At 68.0% G+C, this 18,650-nt stretch overlaps 1 protein-coding gene across 1 annotated transcript; it reads right to left on the bottom strand.

Moving 5' to 3' along the window:
* Positions 1 to 2,812: 2,812 nt before the first annotated feature.
* Positions 2,813 to 5,594, bottom strand: CHLRE_06g278284v5 (uncharacterized protein). The gene is made up of 3 exons (XM_043063199.1): positions 4,646 to 5,594; positions 2,979 to 3,983; positions 2,813 to 2,881 (listed from the first exon to the last, which is right to left on the bottom strand). The coding sequence occupies exons 1-3, from the start codon at positions 5,562 to 5,564 to the stop codon at positions 2,853 to 2,855; spliced, it is 1,953 nt and encodes a 650-aa protein (XP_042923902.1). The 5' UTR covers positions 5,565 to 5,594; the 3' UTR covers positions 2,813 to 2,852.
* Positions 5,595 to 18,650: the final 13,056 nt, after the last annotated feature.

Raw genomic sequence — 18,650 nt, 5'->3', positions numbered from 1 at the left:
CTGTGCAGGCCCCCTAGGTTTCCTTTTGGGCGGCGGTTCTTTCCAGGCGCTGGCGTGGCGTATTATCGTCATCAGCTTGTCTGGCGCCCATGAGTACTAGCTCTGGCTGGAGTGGCAGCGCCTGGGCGGCTGTGGGCCTTCCTGCACAGCGCGTCTTGCAGCGGGCTGGAGCCCGCTTGGTCAGCGCCACATCTGGCCCGTTTAGTTTTCTGCTTGTGTCTCCTCTGCCGGTTCTCCTGGGGTGTTGCTTAAGCAGCCATGCCGTGCCCGGCGCCAGCACAGCAGGCGGGGGATTCGGGGCCCCAGCCGGCGGCACAGTCACGGCTGGCGGAGCGGGAGGCGGAGTGGCAGCGTGCAGCGGCGCAGCTGACCACCACGGCGGCGCAGCACTTCCACAATAACCCGGTGGCTCTGGACCCCTGGCTCCACCGCACCTCCGCGGCAGCCGGGCAGCAGAACACGCCGGCGCGAGAACTGCAGTCGTATGCGTCCCCGTCCCAGCAGTCGGGTGAGGGGCCACGGCGTTCCGCGCGGCTGCAGGAGCAGGCGGCGGGCGGGGCGGGGCCTAGCACGGGGCCTGCCACGGCGTCGGCGGCAGCAGCGGCGGCGGTGGAGGGCGACCCTCGCATGCCGCCCCCGGATGCGTCCCTTCTGCGGGGTACGTGGCGGAGGCTGTGGGACAGCCACGCTAGTCGGGGGGCAAAGGTGCTGGTGTACCGGCTGCAACATGCTTACCTGCCTTGCGGGCTGTACAGGGCGGGCAAGGGAATTCGTCCACGGGTGACCACGGGGTGCGGGGGATTGGGGGCGCACTGTCCTCACCCCGCCTGCGGGCCACCTGGCCCGCGGGCGTGGGCCAGCCTGACGCACATCTTCCTGGAGTGTCCAGCTTATGCGCAGGCGAGGACGTGGCTGCAGCAGCTGTGGGCCTGCGTTGCGCCCCAGGCAGCGGCGCCGCCAGTGACGGACGCGGGCTTCATGCTGGGGGACCGCATGGGTGTGTGGGCATCAGGCCCGCGGGGAGCGGGCGCGCTGCTGTGGAGCACTTTGCGGGCCACCTTCTTGTACGCCGTCTGGTGTGCGTACTGGTCCCGCGAGCCTGCTAAGCAGACGTCGGAGCATGTGGTTCGGGAGGTGGTCAGCGAGCTGCGCAGGGTGATGCAGCTGCGTTTCACTGCCGCCACGCTAACCCCTGAAACCCTGTCGGCTCTGCCCACACAGCTTCTCACCGCACAGCTCAAGGCGGCTAAGCTGGAGCACTTTGTTGCCATCTGGACGGCGGGTGGCGCGCTTTGTGAAGTGGAGGAGGTTCAGGGTGGGTCACCGAAGTTGAACTTGCGGCTGACGCTTGCATCACCTGTGCAGGCCCCCTAGGTTTCCTTTTGGGCGGCGGTTCTTTCCAGGCGCTGGCGTGGCGTATTATCGTCATCAGCTTATCTGGCGCCCATGTGTTTTAGCTCTGGCTGGCGTCGCAGCGCCTGGGCGGCTGTGGGCCTTCCTGCACAGCGCGTCTTGCAGCGGGCTGGAGCCCGCTTAGTCAGCGCCACATCTGGCCCGTTTAGTTTTCTGCTTGTGTCTCCTCTGCCGGTTCTCCTGGGGTGTTGCTTAAGCAACCGACTTGTGGTGGTGGGGTGGGTTTGGGCGGGGCGAGTGCGTAGCGCTGGTGTTTTCTTTGCTGGCGCGCGGTGGTGGTGGTTCTTGCGGTTAGGCTGTGGTGTAGGTTGGTGCTTGGGTTAGGTCTGGCGGTGTTTTTGTGCAACCCCTCCCGGGGGGCGGGGGGGCCAGCCTCCTGCTCTGTCTGCCGGGTCGGGGTGGGGTGGGGTGGGATGGGTGGGGGTGGTTGTTGGCGGTTTTCGAGGTGTTTGCTTTCTGTTTTTCTTCTCTTTTCTTCTCTTCTTGCCCTTTCAGGGTTCTGGTCTCGGGGACCAGGCTGTCTTCAGGCAGCAGGGGGGCAGCGCGTCTGCCCCTGTTCAACCTTGTAAGGATGATTCCTCAAAAAAAAAAAAAAACCGACTTGTGGGGGTGGGGTGGGTTTGGGCGGGGCGAGTGCGTAGCGCTGGTGTTTTCTTTGCTGGCGCGCGGTGGTGGTGGTTCTTGCGGTTAGGCTGTGGTGTAGGTTGGTGCTTGGGTTAGGTCTGGCGGTGTTTTTGTGCAACCTCTCCCGGGGGGCGGGGGGGCCAGCCTCCTGCTCTGTCTGCCGGGTCGGGGTGGGGTGGGGTGGGATGGGTGGGGGTGGTTGTTGGCGGTTTTCGAGGTGTTTGCTTTCTGTTTTTCTTCTCTTTTCTTCTCTTCTTGCCCTTTCAGGGTTCTGGTCTCGGGGACCAGGCTGTCTTCAGGCAGCAGGGGGGCAGCGCGTCTGCCCCTGTTCAACCTTGTAAGGATGATTCCTCAAAAAAAAAAAAAACCGACTTGTGGGGGTGGGGTGGGTTTTGGGCGGGGCGAGTGCGTAGCGCTGGTGTTTTCTTTTCTGGCGCGCAGTGGTGGTGGTTCTTGCGGTTAGGCTGTGGTGTAGGTTGGTGCTTGGGTTAGGTCTGGCGGTGTTTTTGTGCAACCCCTCCCGGGGGGCGGGGGGGCCAGCCTCCTGCTCTGTCTGCCGGGTCGGGGTGGGGTGGGGTGGGATGGTTTGGGGTGTTTGGTGGCGGTTTTCGAGGTGTTTGCTTTCTGTTTTCTTCTCTCTTCTTCTCTTCTTGCCCTGTCAGGGTTCTGGTCTCGGGGACCAGGCTGCTTTCTGGCAGCAGGGGGGCAGCGCGTCTGCCCCTGTTCAACCTTGTAAGGATGATTCCTCAAAAAAAAAAAAGGTGGCCCGCAGGCGGGGTGAGGACAGTGCGCCCCCAACCCCCCGCACCCCGTGGTCACCCGTGGCCGAATGCCCTTGCCCGCCCTGTACAGCCCGCAAGGCAGGTAAGCATGTTGCAGCCTGTACACCAGGACCTTTGCCCCCCGACTGGCGTGGCTGTCCCACAGCCTCCGCCACGTACCCCGCAGAAGGGACGCATCCGGGGGGGGCATGCGAGGGTCGCCCTCCACCGCCGCCGCTGCTGCCGCCGCCGCCGTGGCAGGCCCAGTGCTAGGTCCCGCCCCTCCCGCCGCCTGCTCCTGCAGCCGCGCGGACCGCCGCGGCCCCTCACCCGACTGCTGGGACGGGGACGCATACGACTGCAGTTCTCTCGCCGGCGTGTTCTGCAGCCCGGCTGCCACAGAGGTGCGGTGAAGCCAGGGGTCCAGAGCCACCGGGTTATTGTGGAAATGCTGCGCCGCCGTGGTGGTCAGCTGCGCCGCTGCACGCTGCCACTCCGCCTCCCGCTCCGCCAGCCGCGACTGTGCCGCCGGCTGGGGCCCCGAATCCCCCGCCTGCTGTGTTGGCGCCGGGCACGGCATGGCTGCGGGGCGGGCCGGAGCCGGAGGTGCGGCCGGGTTGGCCGCGGTGATGGCCCGCCGCACGTCCCGCACCGTGTAGTCCGCCAAGCTGACACCCGCAATCCGGCAGTGCTCCGGGTGCACCACCACCCCAGCCTCCGGCGCCAGGAAGTACGGCGCCCGAGGCCACGCCCCCGCCCGGTCCCCTGGTGATGCTGCATCGTACGCCGCCCGCTCTTCAAAGGTCCACAGGTGCCGCGGCTTGCGATGCTGCAGCACACAGGCAGGCTGCCACGCCCCATCCACCGCCGGGGGCAGCACGCCAGGCCCAGGCTCCAAGAGCCGCCCCGTGTAGTGGACGTAGGACACAGCCCCCGCAGTGTTAGCCACCCACAGCTGGTCCAGGCTAACCCGCCACTGCGGCGGCGCCGCTGGCGGCTGAGTGGCTGGCTGCGGTGGGTGCTGCTCCACGCCCGCGCTCCGCACGTGGCCGACCGCGGCCGCCAGCCGGGCAGGCAGCCCCGCTGGCGCCGGCGCGTCGCTGTACACCCACGCCCACGTGGTGGCGGAGTCCGGGCGCACATGAGTAAGCAGCGCCCGGGTGAGCATCTTCCAGGGTTGCCGGCCTGGCTGGGCAAGGAGGGCGAAGGTCTTAGCTTGCAGGGCAGACAGGAACGCAGGCAGGTCGACGTGGTTGACACCCCCATCCTTGTACGTCAGACAGACAGGGCGTCATCAGCTTATCTGGCGCCCATGTGTTTTAGCTCTGGCTGGCGTCGCAGCGCCTGGGCGGCTGTGGGCCTTCCTGCACAGCGCATCTTGCAGCGGGCTGGAGCCCGCGTAGTCAGCGCCACATCTGGCCCGTTTAGTTTTCTGCTTGTGTCTCCTCGGCCGGTTCTCCTGGGGTGTTGCTTAAGCAACCGACTTGTGGGGGTGGGGTGGGTTTGGGCGGGGCGAATGCGTAGCACTGGTGTTTTCTTTTCTGGCGCGCGGTGGTGGTGGTTCTTGCCCGGTCCGGCTTTGTTGTAGGTTGGTGCTTGGGTTAGGTCTGGCGGTGTTTTTGTGCAACCCCTCCCGGGGGGCGGGGGGGCCAGCCTCCTGCTCTGTCTGCCGGGTCGGGGTGGGGTGGGGTGGGGTGGGATGGTTGGGGGTGGTTGGTGGCGGTTTCGAGGTGTTTGCTTTCTGTTTTCTTCTCTTTTCTTCTCTTCTTGCCCTGTCAGGGTTCTGGTCTCGGGGACCAGGCTGTTTTTTTGGCAGCAGGGGGGCAGCGCGTCTGCCCCTGTTCAACCTTGTAAGGATGATTCCTCAAAAAAAAAGGCCGTTTCCCGCTTTGGCAGCAGGAGCGGGTTCCCGTGCGACACCAGGCTGGCGTCCTCAGCGTGCATGGAGCGCGCAGCAAAGTGGTCCACCAGGTCGGTGAGTTCCTTCAGCTGCGCAGGCGATGGGTTGAGGAAGCTGAAGTGGTAGGCCAGCTTCGCCGCCAGCACCTGCTTCGCAATGTGCACACGGCCAACCAGAGTCAGAGACAGGGCAGCCCACAGACGCGCCACAAACGCCATGCCGCGAGCCCGCCGGGTGTACAAGTCAGCTGCAGCCGCATCCGAGTCCCACGACAGGGGCACACCTAGGTGCGTCACGGCGCCAGTGGTAAACGGCACCCCCGTGTGTGGGCAAGGGCCCGTCAGGTGCGCAAACCTGCCAAGGCCCATGGCCTTGCTCTTGTCCGGATGGACACAGGCGTTGGACGCGCGGCAGAACAGCTGTACTGCCGCCATCAGGACTGGCCCGTCCACCGCCGGGTCGCGCGCCGTGAGGGTCGTGTCGTCAGCGTGGTGGGCAGCCGGTGGCGCCTGCTCGCCGCTGGGTAACAGGGGCGTGCGCAGTGCCCCTTGCTCCACCTGCCGCCGCAGAAAGGACGTCAGTGGCTGCATCTGGATGACCCACAGGGGTGGTGAGGCGGTGCTGCCCTGCGGCAAGCCGTTCAGCACTGGGAAGGCGTCAGAGAGCATCCCGTTCACACACACGCGGGCAGAGCCGTTGGCAGTGAGCAGGCGGATCCAGCGTAGCATGCGCGGCCCAAACCCCAGACCCTCCGCGGACGCATACAGCCACTGCCGGTGCACCCGGTCATACGCCTTTTCAATGTCCAAGAAGTACAGCGCACCACCCTGCCGTGGCGTGCCGTCCGCGCCCACGTCCAGGCGCATCCATTCGATCAGGCCTTGGAAGTACAGCGTGTTGTCTCCAATCCAGCGGCCGGTGATGAACGCAGTCTGCAGTCTCCGCCAATGGTAAAGCACCTGGGTCGGACGGGGTCCCGTACGAGGTGTACAAGGTTTTCTGGGCGCTGCTGGGTCCGCGCTTGTGTGCTGCTGCTGCCGCTGCCTTTGCTGCCGCTGCAGACGCCCACGATGGCGGCGAAATGGCGGCGGCGCTGCCTGCCTCCTGGCGGGAGGGCATCATCACGCTCATCTACAAGGGCAAAAGCCTGGACCGCGCCGAGCTGGCGTCCTACCGGCCCATCACGCTGCTCAACTGCGACTTCAAGATGGTGTCCAAGGCCGTCAGTGCCCGCCTGCAGCCCGCCCTGGATGCAGTTGTGGATGAGCTGCAGACTGCGTTCATCACCGGCCGCTGGATTGGAGACAACGCGCTGTACTTCCAAGGCCTGATCGAATGGATGCGCCTGGACGTGGGCGCGGACGGCACGCCACGGCAGGGTGGTGCGCTGTACTTCTTGGACATTGAAAAGGCGTATGACCGGGTGCACCGGCAGTGGCTGTATGCGTCCGCGGAGGGACTTGGGTTTGGGCCGCGCATGCTGCGATGGATCCGCCTGCTCACTGCCAACGGCTCTGCCCGCGTGTGTGTGAACGGGATGCTCTCTGACGCCTTCCCAGTGCTGAACGGCTTGCCGCAGGGCAGCACCGCCTCACCACCCCTGTGGGTCATCCAGATGCAGCCACTGACGTCCTTTCTGCGGCGGCAGGTGGAGCAAGGGGCACTGCGCACGCCCCTGTTACCCAGCGGCGAGCAGGCGCCACCGGCTGCCCACCACGCTGACGACACGACCCTCACGGCGCGCGACCCGGCGGTGGACGGGCCGGTCCTGATGGCGGCAGTACAGCTGTTCTGCCGCGCGTCCAACGCCTGTGTCCATCCGGACAAGAGCAAGGCCATGGGCCTTGGCAGGTTTGCGCACCTGACGGGCCCTTGCCCACACACGGGGGTGCCGTTTACCACTGGCGCCGTGACGCACCTGGGTGTGCCCCTGTCGTGGGACTCGGATGCGGCTGCAGCTGACTTGTACACCCGGCGGGCTCGCGGCATGGCGTTTGTGGCGCGTCTGTGGGCTGCCCTGTCTCTGACTCTGGTTGGCCGTGTGCACATTGCGAAGCAGGTGCTGGCGGCGAAGCTGGCCTACCACTTCAGCTTCCTCAACCCGTCGCCTGCGCAGCTGAAGGAACTCACCGACCTGGTGGACCACTTTGCTGCGCGCTCCATGCATGCTGAGGACGCCAGCCTGGTGTCGCACGGGAACCCGCTCCTGCTGCCAAAGCGGGAAACGGCCTGTCTGACGTACAAGGATGGGGGTGTCAACCACGTCGACCTGCCTGCGTTCCTGTCTGCCCTGCAAGCTAAGACCTTCGCCCTCCTTGCCCAGCCAGGCCGGCAACCCTGGAAGATGCTCACCCGGGCGCTGCTTACTCATGTGCGCCCGGACTCCGCCACCACGTGGGCGTGGGTGTACAGCAACGCGCCGGCGCCAGCGGGGCTGCCTGCCCGGCTGGCGGCCGCGGTCGGCCACGCGCGGCGCGCGGGCGTGGAGCAGCACCCACCGCAGCCAGCCACTCAGCCGCCAGCGGCGCCGCCGCAGTGGCGGGTTAGCCTGGACCAGCTGTGGGTGGCTAACACTGCGGGGGCTGTGTCCTACGTCCACTACACGGGGCGGCTCTTGGAGCCTGGGCCTGGCGTGCTGCTCCCGGCGGTGGATGGGGCGTGGCAGCCTGCCTGTGTGCTGCAGCATCGCAAGCCGCGGCACCTGTGGACCTTTGAAGAGCGGGCGGCGTACAATGCAGCATCACCAGGGGACCGGGCGGGGGCGTGGCCTCGGGCGCCGTACTTCCTGGCGCCGGAGGCTGGGGTGGTGGTGCACCCGGAGCACTGCCGGATTGCGGGTGTCAGCTTGGCGGACTACACGGTGCGGGACGTGCGGCGGGCCATCACCGCGGCCAACCCGGCCGCACCTCCGGCTCCGGCCCGCCCTGCAGCCATGCCGTGCCCGGCGCCAACACAGCAGGCGGGGGATTCGGGGCCCCAGCCGGCGGCACAGTCGCGGCTGGCGGAGCGGGAGGCGGAGTGGCAGCGTGCAGCGGCGCAGCTGACCACCACGGCGGCGCAGCATTTCCACAATAACCCGGTGGCTCTGGACCCCTGGCTTCACCGCACCTCTGCGGCAGCCGGGCTGCAGAACACGCCGGCGAGAGAACTGCAGTCGTATGCGTCCCCGTCCCAGCAGTCAGGTGAGGGGCCGCGGCGGTCCGCGCGGCTGCAGGAGCAGGCGGCGGGAGGGGCGGGACCTAGCACTGGGCCTGCCACGGCGGCGGCGGCAGCAGCGGCGGCGGTGGAGGGCGACCCTCGCATGCCGCCCCCGGATGCGTCCCTTCTGCGGGGTACGTGGCGGAGGCTGTGGGACAGCCACGCCAGTCGGGGGGCAAAGGTCCTGGTGTACAGGCTGCAACATGCTTACCTGCCTTGCGGGCTGTACAGGGCGGGCAAGGGCATTCGGCCACGGGTGACCACGGGGTGCGGGGGGTTGGGGGCGCACTGTCCTCACCCCGCCTGCGGGCCACCTGGCCCGCGGGCGTGGGCCAGCCTGACGCACATCTTCCTGGAGTGTCCAGCTTATGCGCAGGCGAGGACGTGGCTGCAGCAGCTGTGGGCCTGCGTTGCGCCCCAGGCAGCGGCGCCGCCAGTGACGGACGCGGGCTTCATGCTGGGGGACCGCATGGGTATGTGGGCCTCAGGCCCGCGGGGGGCGGGCGCGCTGCTGTGGAGCACTTTGCGGGCCACCTTCTTGTACGCCGTCTGGTGTGCGTACTGGTCCCGCGAGCCTGCTAAGCAGACGTCGGAGCATGTGGTTCGGGAGGTGGTCAGCGAGCTGCGCAGGGACCGCCGCGGCCCCTTTTTTTTTTGAGGAATCATCCTTACAAGGTTGAACAGGGGCAGACGCGCTGCCCCCCTGCTGCCTAAAAGCAGCCTGGTCCCCGAGACCAGAACCCTGACAGGGCAAGAAGAGAAGAAAAGAGAAGAAAACAAAAAGCAAACACCTCGAAACCGCCACCAACCACCCCCATCCATCCCACCCCACCCCACCCCACCCCGACCCGGCAGACAGAGCAGGAGGCTGGCCCCCCCGCCCCCCGGGAGGGGTTGCACCTCACCCCTCACCCGACTGCTGGGACGGGGACGCATACGACTGCAGTTCTCTCGCCGGCGTGTTCTGCAGCGCGGCTGCCGCAGAGGTGCGGTGAAGCCAGGGGTCCAGAGCCACCGGGTTATTGTGGAAATGCTGCGCCGCCGTGGTGGTCAGCTGCGCCGCTGCACGCTGCCACTCCGCCTCCCGCTCCACCAGCCGCGACTGTGCCGCCGGCTGGGTCCCCGAACCCCCCGCCTGCTGTGCTGGCGCTGGGCACGGCATGGCTGCAGGGCGGGCCGGAGCCGGAGGTGCGGCCGGGTTAGCCGCGGTGATGGCCCGCCGCACGTCCCGCACCGTGTAGTCCGCCAAGCTGACACCCGCAATCCGGCAGTGCTCCGGGTGCACCACCACCCCAGCCTCCGGCGCCAGGAAGTACGGCGCCCGAGGCCACGCCCCCGCCCGTTCCCCTGGTGATGCTGCATCGTACGCCGCCCGCTCTTCAAAGGTCCACAGGTGCCGCGGCTTGCGATGCTGCAGCACACAGGCAGGCTGCCACGCCCCATCCACCGCCGGGGGCAGCACGCCAGGCCCAGGCTCCAAGAGCCGCCCCGTGTAGTGGACGTAGGACACAGCCCCCGCAGCGTTAGCCACCCACAGCTGGTCCAGGCTAACCCGCCACTGTGGCGGCGCCGCTGGCGGCTGAGTGGCTGGCTGCGGCGGATGCTGTTCCACACCCGCGCTCCGCACGTGGCCGACCGCGGCCGCCAGCCGGGCAGGCAGCCCCGCTGGCGCTGGCGCGTCGCTGTACACCCACGCCCACGTGGTGGCTGAGTCCGGGCGCACATGGGTAAGCAGCGCCCGGGTGAGCATCTTCCAGGGTTGCCGGCCTGGCTGGGCAAGGAGGGCGAAAGTCTTAGCTTGCAGGGCAGACAGGAACGCAGGCAGGTCGACATGGTTGACACCCCCGTCCTTGTACGTCAGACATGCCGTTTCCCGCTTTGGCAGCAGGAGCGGGTTCCCGTGCGACACCAGGCTGGCGTCCTCAGCGTGCATGGAGCGCGCAGCAAAGTGGTCCACCAGGTCGGTGAGTTCCTTCAGCTGCGCAGGCGACGGGTTGAGGAAGCTGAAGTGGTAGGCCAGCTTCGCCGCCAGCACCTGCTTCGCAATGTGCACACGGCCAACGAGAGTCAGAGACAGGGCAGCCCACAGACGCGCCACAAACGCCATACCGCGAGCCCGCCGGGTGTACAGGTCAGCTGCAGCCGCAACAGAGTCGCACGACAGAGGCACACCCAGGTGCGTCACGGCGCCAGTGGTAAACGGCACCCCCGTGTGTGGGCAAGGGCCCGTCAGGTGGGGGCTGAGCCCCAGGCCCCCGCAGGCCAGGGCATCACCAACCACATCTTTGCCTGTGTACGGGGCCCAGTCTGGGACCCGCAGCTCTCTCACCTGCATTGTGCCAAGTTTGAGATGCCAGGTGAGGAGCCCATGCAGGTGGAGGTCCGTGGCGCCCCCCAGGCGGCTGGGACGGCCACGACAGCTGCGGCAGGCAGCCTTGCTCAGGCTGCAGCCGGGGTCGCCGACCTGGGTGGCAACACCTTGGGTGTGGTGAGGCCCGCGGCTGCCATGGCGACCGCAGCGGACATCGTTGACCACGTGGGGGACATGCAGATGCAGGAGGCGGCGGGTTTGGGTGACGCGGCGGCTGCAGCTGGTGGCGCCAGCGGGCCACACAGCAGGGCCCCGCCCCCGCTGCCAGTTCTGGTGGCGGGGGGAAGCAACCGTGCTGCTGCGGCTGCCCTGCGGGCCGCACTGCAGCAGCAGCCCTCTTCGCAGCAGCGGGTGACCGCGGGAGGGCTTAGCGGGGTCCAGCCGGCGGCAGGCGTGGGGGGGCCGCCGGCAGCCAGGCCTCGCCCTGCCGGTGCTGGGCCGGCTGGCGTGCAGCAGCAGCCCAGTGGCGCTCCCGCGCCACGGCCGCCCTTGGATCAGCAGGCAGCCGCTGGGCAGGATCAGGAGCAGACCGCTGTGATGCGGCGGTACTTGGCCGAGCTGGCGGACCTCAATCTCCAGCGGCAACGGCGGTTACAGCAACAGCAGCAGCAGGAGCTGCAGCGCCAGGGGCAGTCGCCCAGGCCCCGGACTGGCTCCCAGGTTGTGGTCCTGGCCACGCGGGGGGGGCAGGACGGGGCGGGCGGTTGCCCTGGCGTGGCGGCGTTACGGCGTGGGCAACGTGTTGACATAGTTGACCACATGGGGGACGTGCAGATGCAGGAGGCGGCGGGTGTGGGTGACACAGCGGCTGCCGCTGGTGGCGCCAGCGGACCACCCGCCGTGGCCTCGCCCTCGCTGCCAGCTCTGGTGGCGGGGGGAAGCACCCATGCTGCTGCGGCTCCCCTGAGGGCCGAGCGACAGCAGCAGCCCTCTTCACAGCAGCGGGTGGCAGCGGGAGGGCTTAGCGGGGGGCAGCCGTCGGCAGGCGTGGGGGGGCCACCGGCGGCCAGGCGTCGCACTGCCGATGCTGGGCCGGCTTTTTTTTTTTGAGGAATCATCCTTACAAGGTTGAACAGGGGCAGACGCGCTGCCCCCCTGCTGCCAGAAAGCAGCCTGGTCCCCGAGACCAGAACCCTGACAGGGCAAGAAGAGAAGAAGAGAGAAGAAAACAGAAAGCAAACACCTCGAAAACCGCCACCAAACACCCCAAACCATCCCACCCCACCCCACCCCGACCCGGCAGACAGAGCAGGAGGCTGGCCCCCCCGCCCCCCGGGAGGGGTTGCACAAAAAACACCGCCAGACCTAACCCAAGCACCAGCCTACACCACAGCCTAACCGCAAGAACCACCACCACTGCGCGCCAGAAAAGAAAACACCAGCGCTACGCACTCGCCCCGCCCAAAACCCACCCCACCCCCACAAGTCGGTTGCTTAAGCAACACCCCAGGAGAACCGGCAGAGGAGACACAAGCAGAAAACTAAAACGGGCCAGATGTGGCGCTGACTAAGTGGGCTCCAGTCCGCTGCAAGACGCGCTGTGCAGGAAGTCCCACAGCCGCCCAGGCGCTGCCACTCCAGCCAGGGCTAGTACTCATGGGCGCCAGACAAGCTGATGACGATAATACGCCACGCCAGCGCATGGAAAGAACCGCCGCCCAAAAGGAAACCTAGGGGGCCTGCACAGGTGATGCAAGCGTCAGCCGCAAGTGCAACTTCGGTGACCCACCCTGAACCTCCTCCACTTCACAAAGCGCGCCACCCGCCGACCAGATGGCAACAAAGTGCTCCAGCTTAGCCGCCTTGAGCTGTGCGGTGAGAAGCTGAGTGGGCAGAGCCGACAGGGTTTCAGGGGTTAGCGTGGCGGCAGTGAAACGCAGCTGCATCACCCTGCGCAGCTCGCTGACCACCTCCCGAACCACATGCTCCGACGTCTGCTTAGCAGGCTCACGGGACCAGTACGCACACCAGACGGCGTACAAGAAGGTGGCCCGCAAAGTGCTCCACAGCAGCGCGCCCGCCCCCCGCGGGCCTGAGGCCCACATACCCATGCGGTCCCCCAGCATGAAGCCCGCGTCCGTCACTGGCGGCGCCGCTGCCTGGGGCGCAACGCAGGCCCACAGCTGCTGCAGCCACGTCCTCGCCTGCGCATAAGCTGGACACTCCAGGAAGATGTGCGTCAGGCTGGCCCACGCCCGCGGGCAAGGTGGCCCGCAGGCGGGGTGAGGACAGTGCGCCCCCAACCCCCCGCACCCCGTGGTCACCCGTGGACGAATGCCCTTGCCCGCCCTGTACAGCCCGCAAGGCAGGTAAGCATGTTGCAGCCGGTACACAAGCACCTTAGCCCCCCGACTGGCGTGGCTGTCCCACAGCCTCCGCCACGTACCCCGCAGAAGGGACGCATCCGGGGGCGGCATGCGAGGGTCGCCCTCCACCGCCGCTGCTGCTGCCGCCGCCGCCGTGGCAGGCCCCGTGCTAGGCCCCGCCCCGCCCGCCGCCTGCTCCTGCAGCCGCGCGGACCGCCGCGGCCCCTCACCCGACTGCTGGGACGGGGACGCATACGACTGCAGTTCTCTCGCCGGCGTGTTCTGCAGCGCGGCTGCCGCAGAGGTGCGGTGAAGCCAGGGGTCCAGAGCCACCGGGTTATTGTGGAAATGCTGCGCCGCCGTGGTGGTCAGCTGCGCCGCTGCACGCTGCCACTCCGCCTCCCGCTCCACCAGCCGCGACTGTGCCGCCGGCTGGGTCCCCGAACCCCCCGCCTGCTGTGCTGGCGCTGGGCACGGCATGGCTGCAGGGCGGGCCGGAGCCGGAGGTGCGGCCGGGTTAGCCGCGGTGATGGCCCGCCGCACGTCCCGCACCGTGTAGTCCGCCAAGCTGACACCCGCAATCCGGCAGTGCTCCGGGTGCACCACCACCCCAGCCTCCGGCGCCAGGAAGTACGGCGCCCGAGGCCACGCCCCCGCCCGTTCCCCTGGTGATGCTGCATCGTACGCCGCCCGCTCTTCAAAGGTCCCAGTGGGGCTCCCGCGGCACAGCCGCCCTTTGATCAGCGGGCAGCCGCCAGGCAGGATCAGGAGCAGACCGCTGTGATGCAGAGGTACTTGGCCTACATGGCGGACCTCCATCTCCAGCAGCAACGGCGGGTACAGCAACAGCAGCAGCAGGAGCAGCAGTGCCAGGTGCAGCCGCCCAGGCCCCGGACCGGCTCCCGGTTTGCGGTCCTGGCCACGCTGGGGGGACAGGACGGCGTGGGTGATGGCGCTGCCACGGCGGCGTCTGGGCGTGGGCGACGGGCGCAACCAGCCGTGCACGCACCGCCGCCGCCGCCACAGCAACAGCCCCGCTCTAAAGGGCGCGGTGGCCCCGCCCAGCTCCCGCAGCAGAGGGCAGGGCGCTTGGGCGGCGGGCTGCCTCCCCCGCAGGACGGTGCTAGCTCGCCACCGCACGTGCCCACTGGGCGGCCGGCCGGGGGACAGCAGGATGGTGGGGGCAGCGGGTCGGGGCGCCAGGGTGGAGGAGCGGGGCAGGCAGTGCCTCAGCCGCCGCCCCAGGCGCGGCCGCCACTGCAGACGTTACAACCGGCGGGTGGTGGTAAGGGCAGGGGCAGGGGCCTGGGCGCGCCGGCTGGGGCTTCGGCCGACATGGCTGGGCGCGCGGGTGGGGGTGCGGGCAGTGAGGCGGAGTACGGGGCCGTTTGCCTGACCCGGGACGCGTGTGTTGCCATCGGCTCTGACCTCGTGACGCACCAGAACCGCTGCGCAGATGTGCAGGGGTTTGAGTGGGCGCAGCTGGGCCACGACACGCTTGGTGGCCGCCTCCTCGCCTACCTCCGTGACCAGGGCGCCACCGTACCGGACTGGGCCGTCTGCCGCGTGCCGGCCGGCCGTACCGCCGTCCTGGCACAGCTGCGCGACGAGTTCACTGGCTGGTGGCGCCTGTACTCAGCCCAGCCTGCAGATACACCCCTGCCTTCCGACGTGACGGAGCAGCTGGATGACGCCGCGCAGCAGGTGCAGACGGCCTACATGGACTACGTGCTCCTAGACGCCCGCACCCTGCGGTCCGCTAAGCGTGGGCCGGCGGACCCCGGCGGGGCCAGCGGGCCCAGCCGCCGGCAACGCCAGCACCGCAGCCGCAGTACCTCCAGCCTCATGAGCCTGGGCAGCGCTCCATTGCACCCCGGCGGCGCCAGCTCAGGTGCCGTTAGCATGAGCACCAGCGGCGGCGGCGCGCCCCCCAGCCAGGGTGGCGGCCGCCGCGGCAAACGCCACAGCAGCAACAGCAACCGCAACCGCCACGGCGCTGCCGTGGCCGGCGGGGGCTCATAATGCGGCCACCAGTGGGAGCGGCGAACCTTCGGCTGCTGACAGTGAATGTCAACGGCCTGGGCTCGCCGTTGAAGGCGCGGGCGCTGGTCTCGCACCTGCAGCAAGTTGGGGCGGATGTGGCGATGGTGCAGGAGACCCACGCTACTGACACGACGGCGCTGGAGTCTTGCCTTCGTGCCGCGCAGGGGGCGTGCCTTCCGTGGCGCCACTGCCTCGCTGCCAGCCCGGCAGCGTCGCCCCGCTCCTGTGGGACGGCTATCCTGGCGCGGAGTCGGCTGTCCCTTCCAGGCTGCGTACTGCAGCCGCCGTCAACGGATGCGGCGGGCCGTGTGGTATGTTGGGATTGGGACGTGGGTCACCTGCGCCTGCGCTTTGTGTGTGTGTATGCGCCCACGGCCGTGGCGGACAAGCCTGCTTTCTTTGCCGGGCTGCATCCCCACCTGGCCACGGACCGGGTGCTTGTTGTCGGTGGGGACTGGAACTGTGTCACCGATGCCAGTCAGGAGGCGGCCCCTAGCCCGTCACGTGCTGCAGGTGCCCCGCAACTTGCCAGCCTCCTCGCCCAGTTCAGTCTGGTGGACCCTTGGGCGAGCAAGGGTCCACCCCTGTTCAACCTTGTAAGGATGATTCCTCAAAAAAAAAAGCAAGCGTGGCGGCGCCAAGGGCTACACGCATCCGGCCACACCCAAGCCGGCCACTCCCGCACGCCTGGATCGGTGGTATGTCAGTGCCACCGCGGCGCCGTGGGTGGTGGATGTCGCTCGCACGTACGGGGCGCCTGGGGACCACAACGGTGTGCTGCTCACCCTGTCCTTGCCCGACCTGCCACATGCGCACCGGGAGCAGTGGCGCTTCCCCGCCTACCTGTTGTTTCACCCCTCGCTGCGTTTGGAGCTCAAGCAGCGCTTGGAGGCGCACGTTGCCGCAAATCCCGTGGCCAGTACAGGTGACGGCGCTTGCACGCAATGGGAGGCGGACAAGTTCTTCTTGCGGGAGGCCGCCACCAGCATCCACCGTCGGCATGCACGCCAGACCCGGGACGGGCTGCATGGCGTGGTGCTGGCCGCAGACACGGCCGCTGCCCTGGCCGACCGGCCGGGTGCCAGCGCCGCGCAGCGTCAGGCTGCGGCCATGGCCAACTTGGCGGTGCGGGAGGAGCGGGCAGCTGCCGCAGCAGCCAGCCACAATGCCCGCGCTGCACTGATGGAGGAGCATGGGGAGCGGGGCACACGCTGGTTCCATCGGCAGGCTGACGAGCCAGCAGCCGGCGCGCAGGAGCCCATCACGCACTTGAAGGTGCCGGGGCAACCGGCGCCTGTGGCGCTCACGGGGCCGGGCACGCGCAACACTGTCTCCGCAGCCGCCGCAGCCATGTACAGCAGCACCAGCCCCACCGGCCTGTTCCGCGTGCAGCCTGTCTGTACGGTGTCGCAGCAACAGCTTCTGGCGGCCATTGACCGCAAGGTTCCGGCGGATCTGCAGGCCGCCGCAGAGGGGTCCGGTGACGGCGCCCTCAGTGATGCCGAGCTGATGGCAGCGCTGGCTGGCTCCGCCAATGGTAAAGCGCCTGGGTCGGACGGGGTCCCGTATGAGGTGTACAAGGTTTTCTGGGCGCTGCTGGGTCCGCGCTTGTGTGCTGCTGCTGCCGCTGCCTTTGCTGCCGCTGCAGACGCCCACGATGGCGGTGAAATGGCGGCGGCGCTGCCCGCCTCCTGGCGGGAGGGCATCATCACCCTCATCTACAAGGGCAAAAGCCTGGACCGCGCCGAGCTGGCGTCGTACCGGCCCATCACGCTGCTCAACTGCGACTTCAAGATGGTGTCCAAGGCCGTCAGCGCCCGCCTGCAGCCCGCCCTGGATGCAGTTGTGGATGAGCTGCAGACTTTTTTTTTTTTTTTTAGGAATCATCCTTACAAGGTTGAACAGGGGCAGACGCGCTGCCCCCCTGCTGCCTGAAAGCAGCCTGCGTTCATCACCGGCCGCTGGATTGGAGACAATGCGCTGTACCTCCAAGGCCTGATCGAATGGATGCGCCTGGACGTGGGCGCGGACGGCACGCCACGGCAGGGTGGTGCGCTGTACTTCTTGGACATTGAAAAGGCGTATGACCGGGTGCACCGACAGTGGCTGTATGCGTCCGCGGAGGGACTGGGGTTTGGGCCGCGCATGCTACGCTGGATCCGCCTGCTCACTGCCAACGGCTCTGCCCGCGTGTGTGTGAACGGGATGCTCTCTGACGCCTTCCCAGTGCTGAACGGCTTGCCGCAGGGCAGCACCGCCTCACCACCCCTGTGGGTCATCCAGATGCAGCCACTGACGTCCTTTCTGCGGCGGCAGGTGGAGCAAGGGGCACTGCGCACGCCCCTGTTACCCAGCGGCGAGCAGGCGCCACCGGCTGCCCACCACGCTGACGACACGACCCTCACGGCGCGCGACCCGGCGGTGGACGGGCCGGTCCTGATGGCGGCAGTACAGCTGTTCTGCCGCGCGTCCAACGCCCGTGTCCATCCGGACAAGAGCAAGGCCATGGGCCTTGGCAGGTTTGCGCACCTGACGGGCCCTTGCCCACACACGGGGGTGCCGTTTACCACTGGCGCCGTGACGCACCTGGGTGTGCCTCTGTCGTGCGACTCTGTTGCGGCTGCAGCTGACCTGTACACCCGGCGGGCTCGCGGTATGGCGTTTGTGGCGCGTCTGTGGGCTGCCCTGTCTCTGACTCTCGTTGGCCGTGTGCACATTGCGAAGCAGGTGCTGGCGGCGAAGCTGGCCTACCACTTCAGCTTCCTCAACCCGTCGCCTGCGCAGCTGAAGGAACTCACCGACCTGGTGGACCACTTTGCTGCGCGCTCCATGCACGCTGAGGACGCCAGCCTGGTGTCGCACGGGAACCCGCTCCTGCTGCCAAAGCGGGAAACGGCATGTCTGACGTACAAGGACGGGGGTGTCAACCATGTCGACCTGCCTGCGTTCCTGTCTGCCCTGCAAGCTAAGACTTTCGCCCTCCTTGCCCAGCCAGGCCGGCAACCCTGGAAGATGCTCACCCGGGCGCTGCTTACCCATGTGCGCCCGGACTCAGCCACCACGTGGGCGTGGGTGTACAGCGACGCGCCAGCGCCAGCGGGGCTGCCTGCCCGGCTGGCGGCCGCGGTCGGCCACGTGCGAATGGATGCGCCTGGACGTGGGCGCGGACGGCACGCCACGGCAGGGTGGTGCGCTGTACTTCTTGGACATAGAAAAGGCGTATGACCGGGTGCACCGGCAGTGGCTGTATGCGTCCGCGGAGGGACTGGGGTTTGGGCCGCGCATGCTACGCTGGATCCGCCTGCTCACTGCCAACGGCTCTGCCCGCGTGTGTGTGAACGGGATGCTCTCTGACGCCTTCCCAGTGCTGAACGGCTTGCCGCAGGGCAGCACCGCCTCACCACCCCTGTGGGTCATCCAGATGTAGCCACTGACGTCCTTTCTGCGGCGGCAGGTGGAGCAAGGGGCACTGCGCACGCCCCTGTTACCCAGCGGCGAGCAGGCGCCACCGGCTGCCCACCACGCTGACGACACGACCCTCACGGCGCGCGACCCGGCGGTGGACGGGCCGGTCCTGATGGCGGCAGTACAGCTGTTCTGCCGCGCGTCCAACGCCCGTGTCCATCCGGACAAGAGCAAGGCCATGGGCCTTGGCAGGTTTGCGCACCTGACGGGCCCTTGCCCACACACGGGGGTGTCGTTTACCACTGGCGCCGTGACGCACCTGGGTGTGCCCCTGTCATGGGACTCGGATGCGGCTGCAGCTGACTTGTACACCCGGCGGGCTCGCGGCATGGCGTTTGTGGCGCGTCTGTGGGCTGCCCTGTCTCTGACTCTCGTTGGCCGTGTGCACATTGCGAAGCAGGTGCTGGCGGCGAAGCTGGCCTACCACTTCAGCTTCCTCAACCCGTCGCCTGCGCAGCTGAAGGAGCTCACCGACCTGATGGACCACTTTGCTGCGCGCTCCATGCACGCTGAGGACGCCAGCCTGGTGTCGCACGGGAACCCGCTCCTGCTGCCAAAGCGGGAAACGG

Source organism: Chlamydomonas reinhardtii, chromosome 6 (assembly GCF_000002595.2).
Source record: "Chlamydomonas reinhardtii strain CC-503 cw92 mt+ chromosome 6, whole genome shotgun sequence".
Taxonomy (NCBI): domain Eukaryota; kingdom Viridiplantae; phylum Chlorophyta; class Chlorophyceae; order Chlamydomonadales; family Chlamydomonadaceae; genus Chlamydomonas; species Chlamydomonas reinhardtii.
The sequence above is the reverse complement of the archived record's forward strand: the minus strand, read 5'-3'. Positions and strand labels throughout refer to the sequence as shown.

Coding starts and splice junctions, on each gene's coding strand:
- CHLRE_06g278284v5 (XM_043063199.1), bottom strand. CDS start 5,564: ATGCGCCTGGACGTGGGCGCGGACGGCACGCCACGGCAGGGTGGTGCG. Junction 3,984..4,645: donor TGAGGAATCATCCTTACAAG/GTTGAACAGGGG, acceptor TTGCCCAGCCAG/GCCGGCAACCCTGGAAGATG. Junction 2,882..2,978: donor GGATGCGTCCCTTCTGCGGG/GTACGTGGCGGA, acceptor CGGGCTGTACAG/GGCGGGCAAGGGCATTCGGC.